Genomic DNA, 19588 nt, shown 5'->3' with positions numbered 1-19588 from the left:
TCATTAAATATACAAGGCTTATGTCTTTTTTATATAAAGTCTAAAACTACCAGGCAGTTACTCTGGGCTCATGTTTTATTGTTTACAGTCCTTGCAGATACCTATAGTGAATTTTAAAGACCTATTAAATGATTTATTAATGACCAGTCAGACGTTTACCTTTCATTTTGATCTGTAATTAGGTAAATGTACATGGCATCAACTCTATTTGAGAGAAACTGAAAGTCATTGAGTACAGTTGTAGCATTTTTCCTCCCAAATCTGATTTGTTTCTAGTTTTACTTTATGTGGATTAAATTTATATTCTGCCTGCTTCTTACTTTTTATGGCAATAAATTGTGGACAAAAGAAAATGTATTCACAGTGTATTCACATTTGCACGATTTTTTTATTCTGTTAAGGTACAATCTGCAAATGGCATGTCTGTTTTTCCAGTGGCCATAGAAATGCATAACTGCTCATCAATGATTTTATTTTTTTTTTTCCTTTAGGGGCTGATGTTATCAATTTTGATGGCCATGTAGTGTTACCATACAGATTCAGGAACAAGAAAATGAAAACACTGAAAGATGTCATCTCTCTGAAATTTAAGACCTCTGAAAGCGAAGGTGTAATCTTCCACGGAGAAGGACAGCAGGGAGATTATATCACCTTGGAACTGAAGAAAGCCAAACTTGTTCTAAATTTAAATTTAGGTATGTTTTGATTGTTTAGTTTTTTGGTAGTTTTTTATCTCTCTCACAGAAATTTTAGGTCTCTTTCCCACAGTAATTTGGTAAGCTGCATCATTTAATCAAACAATTTGTTGAAAATGTTAATTCCCTTCTGTATGTTGGGGGAGTGTGCACATGTGTTTAGCTCCGTCCTGTCCCTTTTGCTCTGTGTGAGCTACTCTGAAAAGAAGATCATACAGGAAAGCAAGATCAGCAATATATTGTCATTACTGCAAACAAAAAAGAAAAAAAAATAGCTTTCCAGAATTATATTTGGTCTCAGCTGCAGCTTTGTGTGAGGGAAGACACTGTTGTCACTTCTGAAGGAATAAAGGTCACACTTAGGAACCTTGAAGAAAAAAAATAATATCAGTCTACTAAGCTACAGGCCACATGAAGTTGGAGTTCAGCAGCTTTCCTAGAATCTGAGAAGGAGGGCTAGGAAAGGAAAATAAATAGATTGTTTAATCAGGCAATCTTATGATGAAATCCTGTACACATTACTCTAGTTCCAGTCCTCCCAGTAGAGGACTACAGGCTCATAAGTGACTGGATTTATAAAGTACATTTATTATGAAAAAGACCCATGCTTATCTGGTTTGACGTATTTTTCCATTCAAACAAAAGAACCTTAAAAAAAGATTTCATGCAATTTTCCTTAGTTCTTTTATAGACACATGAAGAGTAAATTGTTCCATTTGTTATTTCCATTGAATAATACTTATTTCCACTAGCATTTTCTACTGTTCTTTTTCTAACAATCAACATGAACAGATGATGAGATAACTAAAGCAGTTACCTATTTTTAAGAATTTTAATTGCAGTAGTAACCCTTTCATTTACTGTTCCTCTATAATCGTCAGCACAAACTATCTTTATAAGCTACTATAATTTCCATATATGAGTTTGGTGAGGATGCTCTTAAATCATTAGGCTGATAAATGGGACTGGGCCCTGTGACACACACTCAATAAACAGATGTAATGCTTTATGGTGTTATTATTCCTCTGCCTGAGAGTATTGTCTTGGTATCAGACACAGTAGAAAAGCATGCTCATCTTGCCTGGTGAGATCCAGTGACTTAGTTTCAAACACCAGGGACTGGGAACGGATGGGGAGACAGAAGTGGATTTAGGTTTCACTTTGCACTGTGTTTGAGTTTGCATTGAAGAAACTGAGGCTCAATGACATGCATGCAATTCTATTTTATTTTTTAACCAACAGGACCATTGGCCTTCAGCATAAGGGCAGGGTGGTCATTTTTAGGGAATTGATGTCTTAAGCCATGGAAATGGGATTTGCCAGAATGTGTTTTCAGCACACACAAACTTTAATGTCTCAGTTGCAGGCATTCTTAAGGTTGAGAAATTCTCAGCCTCAGAATTGCTTAAAGTCCTCACATATTCAGAACAAGGAAGATTGCATTGAGTTATTGAGCAGTGCAGCAATTTTTTACACTTACTGCTGAATTAGTCATTTGCTGCTTCGGTTGGGATCCATGCTATCAACCTTTGCTGGCTTAGCTATGTCAGTCAGATGGCAATGAGATGTGATCTCTGACTAGCACAGCTACACTGGCAAAACCCCCAGGATAACACAGAAGAGAATTGCAAAACTGTACTCTTGCTAGTAGTTTGACTTCCAGAATAAGAAGATTGCTTCAGGATAACATAGCAAAATAAGCTGTATTAACAGAAGATGGTTTTTGCTGTTGTTAGCACAGTCTGCACTGAGCCTTTTCCCCTCTGCTTGCTGGTATAATGATACTGGTAAAGGCCACAAAGCATAGAACTCAAGAGTGAGATTTTGGCTGTTTTTGCCAAAATCTGTCATTAGACTCCATGTCCTCCCCAACATTCATAAATCAGTACAGTTCCAATCCAGCTCAGGATCTGGCCCAGAGGTGACAACTTTTCTTTTCTGTGGAGTCGGAGCAAAAGCAGAAAACCCTTGATGAAAACATCTTTACAACTGGAAATTGGTATTGCTTCTCAGGTTAATTTACAAATAACTGCTGCTATGAATTTATACATATATTTAGACAATTCAGTGATCAGATGCTTGCTGTTTTGTATTGGTGGCAGCAGCTCTCCACTGGGCAGATCCCAACTTCATAGCACACTGACTTCTTCCAGTTAATTGCACATCTGGTATGACTCAGGTGAAACATCGACAAAGAAAGAGGAGAATGTTTGCCTAATTGTATGAGGTGAGAAATGCTATTGTTTCTGTCCTCAGGCAGCAACCAGCTTGGCTCTATTTTTGGCCACACATCTGTGACAACAGGCAGCCTCTTGGATGATCACCACTGGCACTCCATCATCATAGAGCGCCACGGGAGGAACATCAATCTCACCCTCGACAGACACATGCAGCACTTCAGAACAAATGGAGAATTTGATTATCTGGACCTGGACTATGAGGTAGACAGTGAAACTTCTTTCTTCTCATTCAAAGTGCTTTTATAAAGTTCAATACGAAAGCTAACATAATTTGTTTTCTTAATTTTTCATACATTTGTTGTGATTACTTATTCCTTTATATTTCCTGAAACTTTGTTTCCAACAGGGTTCTCTTTTAATTGTAAATTATGTTTCTCTTAATTAGCCTACCAAGTCCCATCTGGTGTAACAATCATCTCAGCCCTTTGTTTTAAAGTGGGAGATGTGTGTTATTCAGCAAGATAGGCATACATGATATTAAAAATCTCTAAAAGCAGCTGCTCTAAGCAGGAAGTATATTTTAAAAAGTATAGTGCAATCTGTTGTTTCACTCAGGTGAATTTTGCTCTTGAATCAGAAAGCCTTAATCTGAGGAGTTAGTGTTTATTTTTAGCAAAGGAAGCAGGTTAGAACCTTTTTATTAATACACATATTGATCTGCCCTGTCTTAGGTAGGTAGATACTTCCTTGTATTTTCACAAATATGGCATCAGTAACTTCATTTGTGAAAGAAGCAATGAGGAGTTAGGGAAGTTGTAAGAAAACTTGTTTAATCAATCAGGTTAATGCAGACAAGTGCTGGTAGTAATTAAATGTGGATTTATTGTTTGATTACACTACAGCTTCAGCTATTATGAACTTGTTGAGCTCCTCTAAACTGTACATGAAGTTCAACACATTAGTTATTGCAATCTTTGTATAATATCTTCTTACACTCTTTACTGTTTCTGATGAGAATTAATTTGGTTGACTGCACCAGATATGTAATTTCCACCCTTACAATTTTTTAAGATGTAAGAGTGAATATAAATGATGTAATGGAAAAAATTTGAATTAACTTGTGTTTTTTTTATTTTTACCAACTGTGTTTTTTAATTTTTCCAACTTGTGGGGTTTTTTATTTTTACTTTTGACCAAGAATATACGAAATGTTTGAAAAAAGTAATTATAAATGTTTCTGAGTCAAATATCTGATTATATTCTGAAAAATGTTTGTGGATACATTATTTACTGTAACTCTAATCAGAAAATAACAAGCAAATTTTCCTGTACCCCTATTAATTATTGAGCACTGAAGATCTGAACTGAGCTACTTAAAACTCATATAAATAGATTTTATTACAGGCTTTTAAGTGAATGAGAAAAAGGCTGAATGCCATAAGCCACGGTTGTGCAATTTGTGCACCTGTGTGTATATATGTATACATACATACATATATAAAACATTTACATAACAAACATATTGCATATAAAAAGTGTATCCCCATTAAGAGCTGAATTCAGTGCATTCACTTTCCCATCCTCTCTGCATAAAGAGACCTCACTATCAGTTCTCAAAGATACATTTCATTTTCCATATACGTGGATCTCCTTGTGTTTAATTGAACTTCTTCTAGTGTGTGTGTGTATGTGTGTCTGTAGTTCATATAAACTCAAGAGAATTAATCTCCTTCCTTTCCTCACTGTTATCTCACTGATTTTGGAGCCAGACACCACAGACTAAATTTAAAGGTGTTGTCTATGGGATTAACAAGGAATAAAGCCAAAAGAATCAAAACTATTTTTCATAGACAAAGTAGTTTCTAGGTTAATCTCTTTCAGAAGAGTTAGGTAAGCACAAAAGAAGGAAAAAATATTAGTTCTGATTGCATTTTTGAGATCAAAAATAGGCTTGTAAGTTGCTCTTAACTCACTGTCACATTATATGTTTTTTGCTTTTTCTTCTTTTCTTCAAAATTCTTTCTTTTTTATTTGTTATATTTCATTTAATCCAAACACATGCATAAAATATTTGACAACTAATTAACTACTGCAGTTCCATTCTCCATATGAAGAGCTGTATATTCTCTAAAGTCATGTCAATTTACAATATCTGAGGATGTCCCCACAAGATTTGTACACACCAAAAGCTGGTGTGTGTGGTTTATAAAGGTTTTAGATTTCAGCTGTATTGTTTTAGCTCTTTGTACATGCCAAGTGGAAGCTTCCTCTTTGGAACAGAAACTGATATCTCACATGCATTTAAAACTGAAAATGTCAGCCTAGAGCTCTGTTTTCCTTTTGTTGGTAATAAAAAATGGAATGGACAATGAATAATGGTTATAAGCTTAATTCTGCCAAATCTTAGCACTAGACTACAAATTGATATTTTTCTGAACATTTGTGAGGCAGGAAAACAAGTTGTTATTACTATTTACGCCATCATCTAATGGATATAATTACCTAACACTGATTGCAGGGACTAATCTCATGAGACCCTTATTCTTGGCATTTGAGCTGCAAAATAATAATGAAAACATGTAACATTATACATTTCTAATCATTTCCATAAAGACCATTATGTGGCAGAGACCTGTATCATCTCTATGGAGTGACAGAGATGTCACTCATTGAAGATAAACACTTTTAGTTTGTAAATATTTGGGTTTCTAAGTTTTTAGCACTATAGATAATGGATAACCCGAAATCAATTAGCCAGGATAATGAAGTTCAGCTGTAAGACAAAAACCAATTCCTATTTGAGTTTGATGACTGACTCCTTGCAGGGGTTGTCTTGATCTTCTCTAAGGAGATAATTTGACCTGCTAAATCAAGGGGTAACTCCTCATTGACTATAACTACATGACAAAAGCATGCTCTTGGTAGTGAAAGGTCCTTCTGTCTACCAGGGGATTGCATCTTTAACTGTGTGACTCTGTAAATTCTTCTGGGTGAAGTAGACATATGAGCATTACAGAAGAATTACATGCCACATTGGAGCCCACCACTGCTGTGCTGTACTCTGAGCTCTGGCACACAGTTAGAGCTGACTGAATGATTTGAATCAGATTATTTGGCTAATTTCATGTCTACTTTTTTAGAAAAATACTGTGATGGAAATTTGTCCCAATGTCCTTGTTTGAAATGCTTATTTTCCAATATCAATCAGAACTGTTCACATGTGATGTGTGTCTGTTCACTGTTTGGACAATTGGAATAATACTTGGGTTTGGCTACCATAAATAATTAAAATTAATTACAATTCTTATTTCTGCTTTTGCAGTATTTATTTTGATACATCCTTTTTCTGTAAAGAGTGCTGCCAGCTCTCTACTTTGCCATGCTTGAGTGTTCAAAGAAAGCAATGTGTACAACAAAATTCTTTAACAGTCTTTGCCTGCCAGTAACTATCTACCATTTTTCTGTTTCATTTAAGATAACCTTTGGAGGCATGCCTTTTTCTGGCAAGCCAAGTTCTAACAGTAGGAAAAATTTCAAAGGCTGCATGGAGAGCATCAACTACAATGGCAATAATATCACTGACCTTGCCAGGAGGAAGAAATTGGAACCTTCAAATGTGGTAAGATCATAATTTCATGGTCATCTACGCTTCTGTTTCTAATTCTAAAGAAGACTAGAAGGTTTTTGTGGTTGTGTAGCTGATATTTTTGTTATATACTGCAATAATATAAAACACAAAGCAAATTTTACCACAAATCCAAAGATCTTATTGTATGTACATTTATGACTTTAAAAAAAATATTATCATGTATGAACATTTTATTTCTGGAGTCTTGTTTCATCTTTCAAAAATTAACCTTTAGTGTAAGTCAGATAGTTTTGGTTTTTCGTTTTTTTTTAAAGAAAATCAACTGAAGCAGTAAGTGCTTTTTCCCTTTCTTCTCAAATTATAGTAGTCTAAGACCAGTGCAGACAGAATTTATTGTTAAATGAATTGCAGCTTTCTTGTGGCTTTTAAATCCTGGTAATATTCCATCCCTGCTGAGCTAGTTGGATGGTTTTAGTGCAAAAGTCTTTGGATGAGAATGCTTGTACAGTCTTTTCTGATCGGTCTGAAAACCTCAAGATATTATACTTGAAAATCATTATTTGCTTATTAACATTACAGAGGTTATTAGCATTTTACTCTATTTTTGCAGCAGCTTAAGTGTTCATAGTTGCTTTCATGTGCAGACTTGTGGCTTTATGGGCAGGGTGATTAAGAAAGAATGTACTTTAATTTCTCTGGTTTTTAAGTTCTAAGTGTTTCTGAAAATGATTGCTGGCATATAGAGGCATGTAGGTAAGAAATAAATGTATTATTGCCATGAGTTTGAGATGGTTTGAATAACTTTTCAAGGCTTTCTTCTGTACAAGGTTACACACTTCACAAATTCCTGATAACATATGGAGGTTTACACAATTTCGTTATCCTTTATGTAATAAATTGTTAAGATATGCAAATGCAGTTATGATGCCATGCAAAGGATTGATTATCACTGGATAGTAAAACTGAAGCTTCATGTCATTGTATGATTAAATGGTCAAGGAAATCCAAAGGATAATGATGAGTGTGTGATGTTTGCCTGTACAAAATCAGTAATACAGCTTGATATCTATAACCTTTTCTACACATAAATTTCATCAGTATTGTCAAAGGCAAAGAATACAATATATATATTCCTTTCATTAAGATTCCAGTTTTAAAATTCTTTCAACCCAATCTAATGAACTCCTAAAACTTTAACCTTTTTTAAAATATTTTTTTCATAATTACAAAGGATTTCCTTTCTGCAGGGTATTTTCAGCTTTAATGTAAGCATGATTTTGAAAGATTAATGCCTGAATTCAAAAAGAATCTTTGTGCAGGCGCAATCTTTCCATTTTGCTCAATCAAGTCCACGGCAAAGTTAGTAGGACATATTCTTAAAGCCTCTTTCTGAACAGAAATGTTGCTTAAGAAGTTCCTATGAGGCAAATCCTGTTCTTTAAAGTCTGAGCATCTCAAAAGTGCGACATAGCTAGCAGACATCTAAAGTTTCTGAAAAATCTTATTTTGGATTGTTTCTCTCTTTTTTGCTTCTTTACTTTTAAAATTCTGTTACCCATAACATGAAAATAAAATCCACACAAGCAGCTCTGGCAGTATTAGTGCCACATCAAGAGGTGATATGCCAGTTTAATTTGATGCTTCTGTTGATTTCCAATTCTGAGAATGACTAGAAAAATAGAGAAGTGACCTTTGTTTTCAGTAGAAATACTTAAATTGCTTCAGCTCTTCAAAGGCAAAATCAATTTTACTCTAACTAAATCAACATGGATTTTTATGTTTTTTACAAAAACATTTTTCTCCTAGTTTTTAGCCTGATTAGCAAGAGAAATAGACTTTCTTGGACTTATTGTTGTTGTTAAGCATGTTTATGATGATGGCACTCCAATAGGGATCCAAGCAATCCAACAGGGATCAAAGCTCCATTGTAGGAGATTGTGTACAAGCACATAACAGGAGACACACCTTCCCCTTTAAAGGCATGACACAATATAATGTGGCTGAATACAAGCAAAGTAATCAGTCTGGTCGTGAGAAGTATTACAAAGAAAGGATAAATTCAGGATAAAAGAAGAATTTTAAAGGGGTGTGAAAAAAAGAAAATAATATTCCTAGATGAAGGCAGTCAAATTTCAGAAGTCACACATTGAAAGGGACTTGACAAACTGATTATAAAAAATGAGAAGGCCCAGAAAATCAGAGATGATAAAAAGATGATGATCTTGATTTTTTTCTGAACAAAATTAATTTTTTTTTAAAAAAGTATCTTATATACATACATTTTATGAACAGAAAAGCACCATCAAGCACCTTTTGCTTTGTTGAAGAGTAAGGATAAAAAGACAAATTAGAAGTATTTTAAATTTAAACAAAGTCCAATGCTGACTTTAGTAAATATTTGATTTAGATTCAGAAGGTAAAGGGGAAAAATTATTTTGATTCTTTTGTATATTTAAGATGGCATTAGTGTATAGTGCATTGCCCATACTACATGATCCATCCTGATTTAGCAGTTAGTATGGTCTTAATAAACTCATTGCCCATCTTCTAGGAGCTTCCTATTCAGCCAGTAGGTCCTTTAATTGGGAAAGGTATTTACTGTAGTATTTTATACAAGGGATTATATTTGAATGTGGATAGGCAAAATTGATTTATAAGTAAACATGAATTTAATTTGCCATATAGATGAAAGATCACGGTGCACAGCTCAAGCTGCTCAAATTAAGTTGTTTTTACCTTTTCCCTGCCAATGGAGTATGAAAAAGTCTCTAATAAGACCAAGAGATTCAATATAAATGCACAGTATATATTTGACTTCCAGATGTCATTGCCCAGAAAACTATTCAGCAAGTCACTCTGAATCTACAGAAAATGAACTCATTCTCTTTGAAAAATGAAGAGGCTATTACAGAGACAAGCTGCAGATTAACTTGAAACCTTCACCTAGAACTCGTGAGCGATCTATATAAGATGGGCTGTACTTAAAAGAGGAGTCATCTTGTGAACTACAGTCATAGAAGGGATCAATAATCCAGTTCATATTAATCTAAATAACTCAGTAGGGAAAATGTTAACTAGCAGGGAAATTAGAATTATGTGTTACTTTCTCAAGAAATGTTTAATGCAGCTAGGCTTTTCATGGGAAATGCATTCACTGATGTGAAAAAGGATTTGAATGCATTCCGTGCCATTAACATTAATAGGTGTTATGCATGCAAGTATCCAAAACATCAGGATGACAGCAGAGTGTCAATTGGATATAAAAGCCTTCTTCTAACAAGGAAATTGGTAGTTCCTCTTGGTTACAAGGCAGCAAAAGGAATTCTTAAAAAGTCTAACAGAATGCTCTCTGAGCGCTTCTTGTTTGAGATCTGTGATTGAACTGTGAAATGACATCTCTCAAAACATGATGTAGCCTTCTGCATTTATGCAGGACTGCCTTAACTATGTAAAAGAAGTTGTGTCTATGCACAAGGTGACAATTACACTGAGAATGACGGCCAAGAGAATTTCAGACATTCTCCACCTTTTTTTTTACTGTATGTAAAATTTGTGGTTTAAGCAAAAGTATTCTGTAGCAAACTTGGAAAGGTTTAGATTAAAACAACTCAGACAAATGAGATAACTATTTTGATTTCATGTCTTGCTGGTTAAAAGTGTAAAATTAAAAATCTCCAGGCAACTTTTAAACTTCACCGCCCCAAAGAAAACAAAACAAAACAAAAAGCAAAGGAAAACCACAAAAAACCATCCCAGAATTGACAAGCAGCTTAGCAGGGAAATCTTTACTCTTTACTCATAAAGTAGCTGTAATTTCTCTTATCACATAGTTATCTAAAAGTTATCTTTAGTTGTGTCAGCTAGTTTTTTCCTATTTCCTTGGATTTGCCCTTTTTTTTAGTCCATGGAACTTGGGCACAGGAAAAGAATGTGACTTGTAATGCTGAGATTTTATCATAAAATTTAAGAACAAATCTAGGAGATCCCTTTAAATGAATCTCTAATCCCAGATTACTGGAAATATCAATGTTCCTTAATTGATCATGGAGGCTGCCAACTTGATAGTATAGTTACTACTAATTCTACTGGCCTTTAGAGGTAGACTCTGTACAATTTCTGCTGTTCTGCAGAAAAAAAAAAAAAGAAGTTTCTATGCAAAATGATCAAAGTATTTATCCTAGTGGTCAAGAAAATATTATTTTCACTCATTTGGGTTTTTTTACATGGAAATGCATTATAGGAAGCTGAGTCTGCCAGACCAGTTGTATCTTGCTGTTATACACATAAGCTGTTCTCTGATGTGATGTTCTTTTAAAAATTGATGGGTTTGGACATGGGAAAATGAGTGCTGAAACTCGCTTATTGATGTCATCCGTCATCTCCAATTGAATATAATTACTTCTTTAAAAAATTTACTTAGGTCTTTCCTGACACGCATTTTCAGACACAAAGTTCCTATCTTGCTTCCAAATTCTCTACTTTCCCTCAAGATGAACTGTCAGATGCATTTATACACTAAGAATACAAGAATGTGACATAAAAGTCTAGATCAGGAAGTCAGTAATATAGAATTTAAAAATAATTATGCAACAAATATGATGACTCACTTCTACTGAGATTCTAAACACTGCTTAGGTAGACTACATCTCTAAACACCTGTGTACCTCCAAAAATGTTTTTAAAGTCTTATTTTTATTTTAAATGTAAAAATAAATATCAGAGGAATTGCTGTCTTGATTTTAGTAACAGTTTCTGTACTGGATCAGAGAAAATTATTTCTTCCCAAATAGAAAAAAATTGCCACATAATTTTCACCTGCAACAGTGCATGAGAAAGCCTAACCATAGGACAGGATCCACTTTGCCACATATTGTAGGAATTCTTCAGCAGAGGAAGTTTTCCTGTTGTATTTCCATTTAAGCAGTAATAAATTAATTGTGGACAGAGATTATTACAAAGTATGATTTTTAAGGAAAAAAAATTGTAATACCGTACAAATAGTACCAAATGGTAATATCCTACCAATTTGGTCTTTTGTTGTGAGAAATTACATGAGAATCAGAGAGAAAAATTCATGCCTCTAATTCTGGTCTTGTTTACAGATACATTTTAAAGCTTGTAGATCAACAGTTGACTGGATCTTTTTTCAATTTCCTGAAGAATAATATTTTACAGAGTAGAAACTGCAGTTTCCTTTACAGTGAAAATTATTTACTATCCAAAAATATTGGTGTTGTTCATGATCAGCTACTCCAAATCCTTCTGCGTCATGAATTGAAATATTAGCATATGTAGTATCATGAAGTTGAAAGCATAACAGAGAGGCTGACTGCTCAGATATTATACATCATAATTTTGGAACATCATGTATTGTATTGATTGACACACTGATATCAGGGTATTTGGAAATCTGTACTCCTTTTTTGTGCTGTTCTGTTATAGGTTTCTATGGGGACCACAGACAAGCCCAAGATTATCTGTGATTAATTTCTTTATCTGTTAACTAGAAATAATAATGCTTTCATCTAAGTTTGAGAGAATGCAACTCTTCAGGGCCAGCTGCCTGGTTTTTTGTGATTGTAGAGTACAGTACAAAATATAAAGGGGCCACTGCTAGAAAAAAAAACCCAGGAAAATCAGCAACTATTATAGTAGCAGCAATAAAGATAACATTGATGGCACATCCTTAGATACAGTGTGCATAGATCACAGAAGTCTCTAGGTTGAATGAAATCTAGAATACTTTTCTAGAGGTAGCTATGAATTTAGTGAAATCTTACCATTTTCCTTTTTTTCTTTTTTTTCTCTTTTTTTGTGTTTTACTTAGGGAAATTTAAGTTTCTCTTGTGTGGAGCCACACACAGTGCCTGTCTTTTTCAATGCCACCAGTTACCTTGAGGTTCCTGGTCGTCCAAGCCAAGATGTGTTTTCAGTCAGTTTCCTCTTCCGGACCTGGAACCCAAATGGACTTCTTCTCTTCAGCCACTTCTCAGATGACCTGGGCAATGTTGAGATTGACATAAATGAGGGCAAAGTCAGTGTCCATATCAACGTCTCCCAAGTGAAGAAGAACCGGATAGACATCTCATCGGGTAAGTGAGTTTTGTGTTTTTTTTTTTAATTTGGTATCATTTTGGTTTGTGTTGTTTAAATAATTATGAACCTAAAGACTGGAACAATTTTTTTACAAAATTTAAAATTTGCATTGCAACTTTATGAAATCCTTTACTGTTTCATTGAGTAAGAGGTACAAGAATGTTGAAATAGTTGTTGGATCAAAAAGAAAAATATATTAATGATCTTATTCTGTCAAGAAATCACCCCTTATCTATAAGGCAGCATTTCTTCATTTTTCTTCCTTCTGTCTTGCAGTTTTCTCTGGGAAAATATTTGGTTTCAAAATGGCTGTGTACTCCCTTTCTAGGTGTAGTCGAATAATTAGATGTTCCTAATATTTTCCAATAACTAGGGAATCTCATAAAAAAAAGAAACCCATCCATACCATAATTATTTGTATGAATTTTTCAGATCTGCATGGCTATCCTGCAAACCTTAGATTCATTTCAATGCCTTATTGTTATTTTGTTGCAACAGGCATTTCAGTGCCTGTGAAATTAATTGTGTATGTGAACACAGAAAAGGAAAATATGACATCTGCCAGGTAAGGCTGCAGAAAGGATGCCGTTGTTGTACAGTAAATATCACAGCAAACTTCTTTTTCCCTTCTTCTGCAGGGAATTAACAAATGTCATGATAAAAACCTGCTGGGTTTTCTAGAAGCCAAAATGATCTGCCTTTGGCACAAAGATTTCTGACCCTTGTGGTCCTATTGATAAAAGGTTTTTTACATTGGCTATTTTTAACAGCTGAAAAAGGAGAATTTCCCATAGTCAAGTGTGCAGCCCTCTGCATGTGTAGGGTATGAATATTGGGAGCAATGCAGCCTGGCTATCACAAAACATTAGACTAACTAAAACCGCAGCCTCGATGCATGTCTGTTTTGGGTTTCATATCTGCTGTATTTCTGCCTGTCACCTGTAATAGCATATTTTTCCAGAAGCAAACTAAAGTCTCTTAGTATTTCCTCTATATGTTTCTCATAACTTGCAAACTTGCTTACATTAGCGGCCTTAATGTCAGTTTTTGAGTTGACATGGGGACATCAGTACTTCATTCTGGGTTATGGCGTAATTCTGGTTATAGAAGCAGTAATTGTACTGACTAGTAGGACTCATGTGAGAGAGCTGTAAGTAGATGTGCAGGTGGCAGAATCTTGTTCCTTCCCAACTCTGCAGTTAAGGTGCTTATATGGAACAGAGTTCTGGTTTGTCTGGTTTAATTGTCACAATTTCCCTTGAATACCCTAAAGTTGTATGCACTGACTCAGGGTGCTCTAACTTAGCAGGTACAGATTTCAGATAAACAGGAGAGTGTAGAGTCCCAGTTTTTCAAATGCAGTTGAATTCCCACTTTTCTCTCTGGTAGCCGGGCACTGCTAATCTCCTTACCTACCTACTGCTTTATGAAGTGCTTCTTGATGACTAGGAGGGATCAAAGAGTAGGAGAAAAAGGTTTTCTTGTTGACTTGACAGAACTTTCATACCTAATTCATGTATGCATTTTATTTAAGGAGAGAAAGGCAGCTACAACTTTATATAGTTTGATGACACTTTTTTGCAAAAGTAAAAATGAAATAATGCATGGAAGTGCAATGAATGAAGAGATACAATACTCTAAAATGACCAAATAAAAAGCTGTAATGCAAAATGTTTAACTTTTGTGTAAATACAGTGATCATGAGAAGTTACATAGCATGCTGTGGGAAAACATTTCGATAATAGTAAGTAATTCATTGGAATCATAAAGCAGACATTGCTTTGCATTTAAAATCAGAGAAATGGAGAGCTGCCATCAGGCAGTCTTTTCTTAGCAGTTTTCTTTGTCTCCCTCCCTTCCCTGCTGTCTGCTCAGTTTTTGTCACGGATAATTTTTCCATGATGTTAGCAGATCCCAGCTAGAGTCTCATGTCATGTTATCCTTTGGTCTTCAAAAAGGCACTTAATTGTTCCTTCATTTATTTAACTGCATGTCCTACCTGCTGGAGATTTTGCTGTATTCAATTCTTCATTAAATTCTCTGTCTCTTGATCAATTTTATTCATCTTTATTGGCAGGATAAGTCATCCCACTGCTTTATTCTTGGAAGATGTAAAAGAAAAATAATGTTGGTATAATTATTAAAATGGTCTTGTGTGCCTGAAGCTTTTTTCTCATTGTTTGGGGTTCAAACTTATCTTTAGTATGAGACATTCCTACTGTCTGTCATGCTTTAGTTACCTCTCTCATTCTGTTGTTACTGGTTTTTTAAAGAAACCACAGTTTATATTTGCATCAGAAGTTTCTAGAAAATTTTCTATAGATCACTTCTGGTTTTGGAAAAATACATTTTATTTTCTTCTTTGGTTAGGTTATATATATATATATATATGTTTACCTTGCTGTTCCTTTCATACCTTGAGTCACTTTCAAACCATAACCTCAACTCTATACATCGGATAACTACATCTATCCAATTATGAACATTTCATATTTATTTTACATGGGCTGAAAACAATTGGGGATGGATATAAATATTGCAGTATATCGTATGTATGATCTTTGTGTTACAGCTAAAAAGCAACTGACTTTTGTGTTGACCTGGCAAACCAGAATTTCAGGTTTTAATTGACCTGTCTGTAAGTTTTTTAAGAGTGATGGAATGATTAGTCCATGACCTGTCCTGGGCTTCAGAGAGGTAAATGCTCGAGGCAATAAAGAGCTGATAAAAAACAGTAATAAATCTTTTATTGTGTTAGTAAAGTGTACTCTGATGCCCATAACAAAATGCTGAGTGTAACAGAGTCTTTTACATTCAGATGCACATGAACTTTCAGTTTGTATTACATATGAGAAGGACAAAGATGATTAGCCCTTGTAGTTAGACTTGCTGCCTGATTTTCTTCCTGAGCAAACTATTTTCTTTTTTTCATCATCTTGCAAATTGTACTTTCAAAACAAGTTTCTAAACAGTAAAAAATGCATGCCTTGCCCAGCATTCTGTTAAGCATCCAGTAAGCACTGCTTAGCTGTGAACAGACTGGCAAAACTGTTGTGCAAAGTCAATAACTTTCATTTTGCTTTTTTCTTACATTAATCTCATTAAAATGCTACCACCATTTGATTGATGAGAGTTATATTAATAAACTTGCTGTTAGTAAGAGGAAAATCAGGCCCATTGAGAGCTGAAATAAAGATTTAATTAGAAGAAATAAGCTATTGACTGTGCAGAATTACACAGGTGAAATACTTAAAGCTTGTGTATAAATCAAGAGTTAAGCATCCTATTGACTTTTTCTCTGTAAAGTAAACTTTGATTAATATCTTTACAATTGTGTATGCCCCAGCATGGGGATTAATAATAGGAAAGAATCTCAGAAAACAGTCAAGAGATTTATCTTTACTGCTCTGTACAGTTTTGGACTAAATTCTTGGTTTTGTCATTATGATATTCAGGCAAACTTTCTAGAAATTGACACAAGGGATTGATGGAAGTAATGCTAGGCTGACAAGATGGAAGAAAGATGTGATCTTCTTCTTGGAACATTTTGAAAGCAGATTTCCATTGTAGTTTTGCATATTAAAGGATTCTGATATTCTGCTGCAGTTTGAAAGTAATTTAGTTTGAATACATACTAAGAGCCTACCCAGTCTTTGTAATCTTGCAATTAGAATAAGTTGTTGATGAAGTTGTTTTTATTTATAAACTTCAACAAGCTAATGTCTTCTTTCTTGAGTGCAGAAAAATAAGCAACTGGAAAATGTCATACTCCCAAATGTCTCCTAGCTATAAAAACTTTTAATGGAACTTTGCCAAAGCCATATGCAAATACAGTTCAGTGCAAGGTTAAGCCACAGCCTGTGTCCCAGTTACCTCCTTTTCTTCCACTTAGTTTTATCTACCTGCTTCAGCAACTTAACCCAAATTCCTTCCTAATGAAGCCAAAGTTTTCTGAAGCTTTCAACATGGGAAAAAATGGGTAACATTAAAAAACACAGAGAGTATTACTTTGATCAAAGAAACAATAGTAACCTTCAAAACAACACTCCAGAGGCATCATCTAATGGCTTTGCAATGAGTTTTTAAAGCAAACCTCAAATCCCTGTTTCAATATAGAATAGAATGTTCTCTGCCTCTTGAGAAAAGGCTGGGTTTTCATCATGGCAGATTCTAAAATAATCTCTTGATTTATCCTCTGTTAATTTTCTCAACCATCTTTTCATAGGCAGTTTTGACCTTTCATATGTAAGCATTCTCTGCTCTACTTAAATATTAGATGGTCTATGAAGATCTCTGGGACTGTACTTTACAGTACAGATGATAAGTCATTGCAAAAAGGACATAATCTCCTTCAGCCCAGAAGAGACATAAAAATTTTCAGTATCCAAAATTTTCTGCCTTTCACTTGAATTCATCTGCTTGAAGCTTCTTTTTTCCTCCACCAACTCTATTAGTTAATATATTATATTAGCTGCTGCTCTAGACTTCTGTTCTCCCTGTCAAGCATAAACTTATTAAAACTTGGGATATGAATATCTTTTTGTCATATTTATCTGTATTAAATAAATCAGCCTTCTCCCTGTGGAATCCCTGGGAAGCTTTCCACCTTTTTGTCTTTCTGCTAGGTCTCAAGTCATCTGAATTGCAGTTCATTTATATTTTAGACCTTGGGTTAAGATAGCATCCTTCAAGTAATAAAATGTCTCTCTCTGACAGATCTGAAGTGGTACTCTTCCAGTGACAATTCCCGGGGGCACTTTATGTGGGAATCAAGAAGTATTTTTGCCTTGGTGGTTAAATGAAGGCTTAAATAGGGGATGTGTATACACAGAGCACAAGTGCACTTCTGGTGGGAAGATAAAATTTCCCACTAGGTCTTTCTCACATTACTGGTAGTAGATTAGACACTGAATGTTATTAAGAGGAGGCAGATACCCCTGAGGAACTTGTCAGCATGATCAAGATGAGAGTCAGAAATTCTGTCCATTAAAGACAGAATGATGACTTAGCATCAGACAAGTCTGAATATTAGAAACTTAGATAGCCAGGTTGTCCCTCTGCTTCTCTCTGTATATTTTTGGCTATTGACCTTAAGCAGTGGAAGCAGCTACATGAATAGGCATTTGTGAGTTTGAATTTCACAGAACTGAGACACAGGAATACTTGCAGTAGTTATAGTTATTTTTATGACACATTTTCACTGTAGACTGGTTTAGCATCTCCACAGAAGACTCAAACCAATCAGATCAAGAAGCAGAGTTCCTGATTGCAGGCTTTCTTTGTCTAAAAAAACTGATGAGTTTAGTTCAGGAGTTTGTGAATTCTGCTTCATCAGTCACTGATTTTCACTGGAGAGTTGCCTAAAATGCACAAGCTGTGCATTCTAAAGCATAGATGGTACCTTTTTCAGATATTTCCCTGACAACAATGGAACTCTCTATTGGTTGCACTGACATTTTGCAAGGATGGAAGAACCCAAGAATCAATAAACCAGGCTGTTGTCCTTGATAAGCTTTCTCAATTTATACAGGAGCCTCAAGTCCAGTTTACTTGCTTTGGTCTCATTTCCTCTGGGCTGTTGAAGAGAGTTAGATGGGACCTTGATGATCACTATTTTAGCATGAAAGATGAGATAAGGCTTTTTACAACTATTATGTGAACACTCACTGTATTGCACTGAATTTCTTTCAGGACAAAACCCCTGAAATAGTCAGTGATTAAGTGATAATCCTAACTTGCTGCTAGAAGAAATAAAATTTATGTGAGTAGATCTGACAGAACTAGCTGAAAACATACCCTTCGAATTTTTCTTGACTTCAGTAAGTTTAACAGGAAGTGAACTGAATTTTTGTTGCTTTCCATGTTGCCTTTTCTTACTACACCTACATCAGCTATTGATAGTCTGGTTCTAGTCAAGTCTGAGAAAATTTTTTTTTTTTACTTTGATGAATGGAAGATAAGTCCCTTACTTCTGAAAGCTACAGAGGTATTCAATATTTTGCAGTTACCTTAAGAACATAGATTTTTACTTTGGTGGATTCTCTGTTTGCATATTTTTGTTGAATGCAAAAGAGCATGAAAAGACTTGTCCCTAAAGACTGGTTTTCCAAGCCAAGGATGCTTATTTAAAACCAGCATTACCTATTGGATCAGAAAGATAGGGTTGTTGGAACAGACATTGTAAAGTACACTTAAGTTTACATGTTAAACTCTTCCAGGATTTACATGAACTGATTGAAGTGAATATGTGGGAGATTTGTTTTTTTTCCCATTACTACTTTCCTTTTTGATTAGAATAAAGAAATAAGCAAAAGTATACAATAGAGACTGGAACTATAGTTATATTTGTTGTGTTTATGTACAACCCAACAACAATATTCCCAGGACACCACAACGTATTCATATATTATAAAAGGAAATTCAAGGAACATTTTCTAATATCAGAAAGACTGCATATCCAAAATATTATATTCTTTCCCCCAACATCTCTGCCATCTCTGCCACTTCTTCCATACAGGTGTTTGTTGGAGAAAGCCCATTTCCAGGATTCCCACACCTATGTTCACCAAGATGGCAACATGATGGCAACAACACAATGAGGTTAGCCAGGCCTTTCAGCAATGACACAAATATCTTCCAGCACAATTTAAACTTCCTAATTGTGGAAAAACATGGGTTGCTGTTAATAACAGGGTGTAGGAGCTCCTGTAAAGTTTTCTGTAGGTGTTAGTATTACTGGAGAAATGTGATTGGAGTACGCGCTGTCTTAGCTCTTTAGTTTACTTTGTGCCAGATTTAATTTCTACTGCAAACGAGTGAGAAAAAGTACAAAATCTATTTGAAGTGTGTTTTTCACTTTGCTTCTATTTGAGAGAGAAGTACTTGACTAAGCACATCTCATGATAACCCAGCATGTGATTAACCATTTCTAATAACTCAAAGAAATACTGCTGCTGCCTGTTTAATTTGGCAATTATTGGTGTTCTGTAAATGGCTGTGAGTAAGTGGAGTAGCAGAAGGTAAAAGGA

The 19588-nt window shown here is 34.9% G+C and overlaps 1 protein-coding gene across 1 annotated transcript in view; it reads left to right on the top strand.

Moving 5' to 3' along the window:
- CNTNAP2 (contactin associated protein 2) overlaps window positions 1-19588 on the top strand; it is a 1021743-nt gene that overhangs the window by 479453 nt on the left and 522702 nt on the right. Inside the window, exons 5-8 of the mRNA XM_059493942.1 lie at window positions 492-695; window positions 2952-3136; window positions 6351-6494; window positions 12292-12556. Coding sequence (XP_059349925.1) covers window positions 492-695; window positions 2952-3136; window positions 6351-6494; window positions 12292-12556 — 798 coding nt within the window. The remainder of the gene's footprint in view (window positions 1-491; window positions 696-2951; window positions 3137-6350; window positions 6495-12291; window positions 12557-19588) is intronic.

The sequence above is a fragment of the Ammospiza nelsoni genome, chromosome 1 (assembly GCF_027579445.1).
Source record: "Ammospiza nelsoni isolate bAmmNel1 chromosome 1, bAmmNel1.pri, whole genome shotgun sequence".
Lineage (NCBI taxonomy): Eukaryota > Metazoa > Chordata > Aves > Passeriformes > Passerellidae > Ammospiza > Ammospiza nelsoni.
The sequence above is the reverse complement of the archived record's forward strand: the minus strand, read 5'-3'. Positions and strand labels throughout refer to the sequence as shown.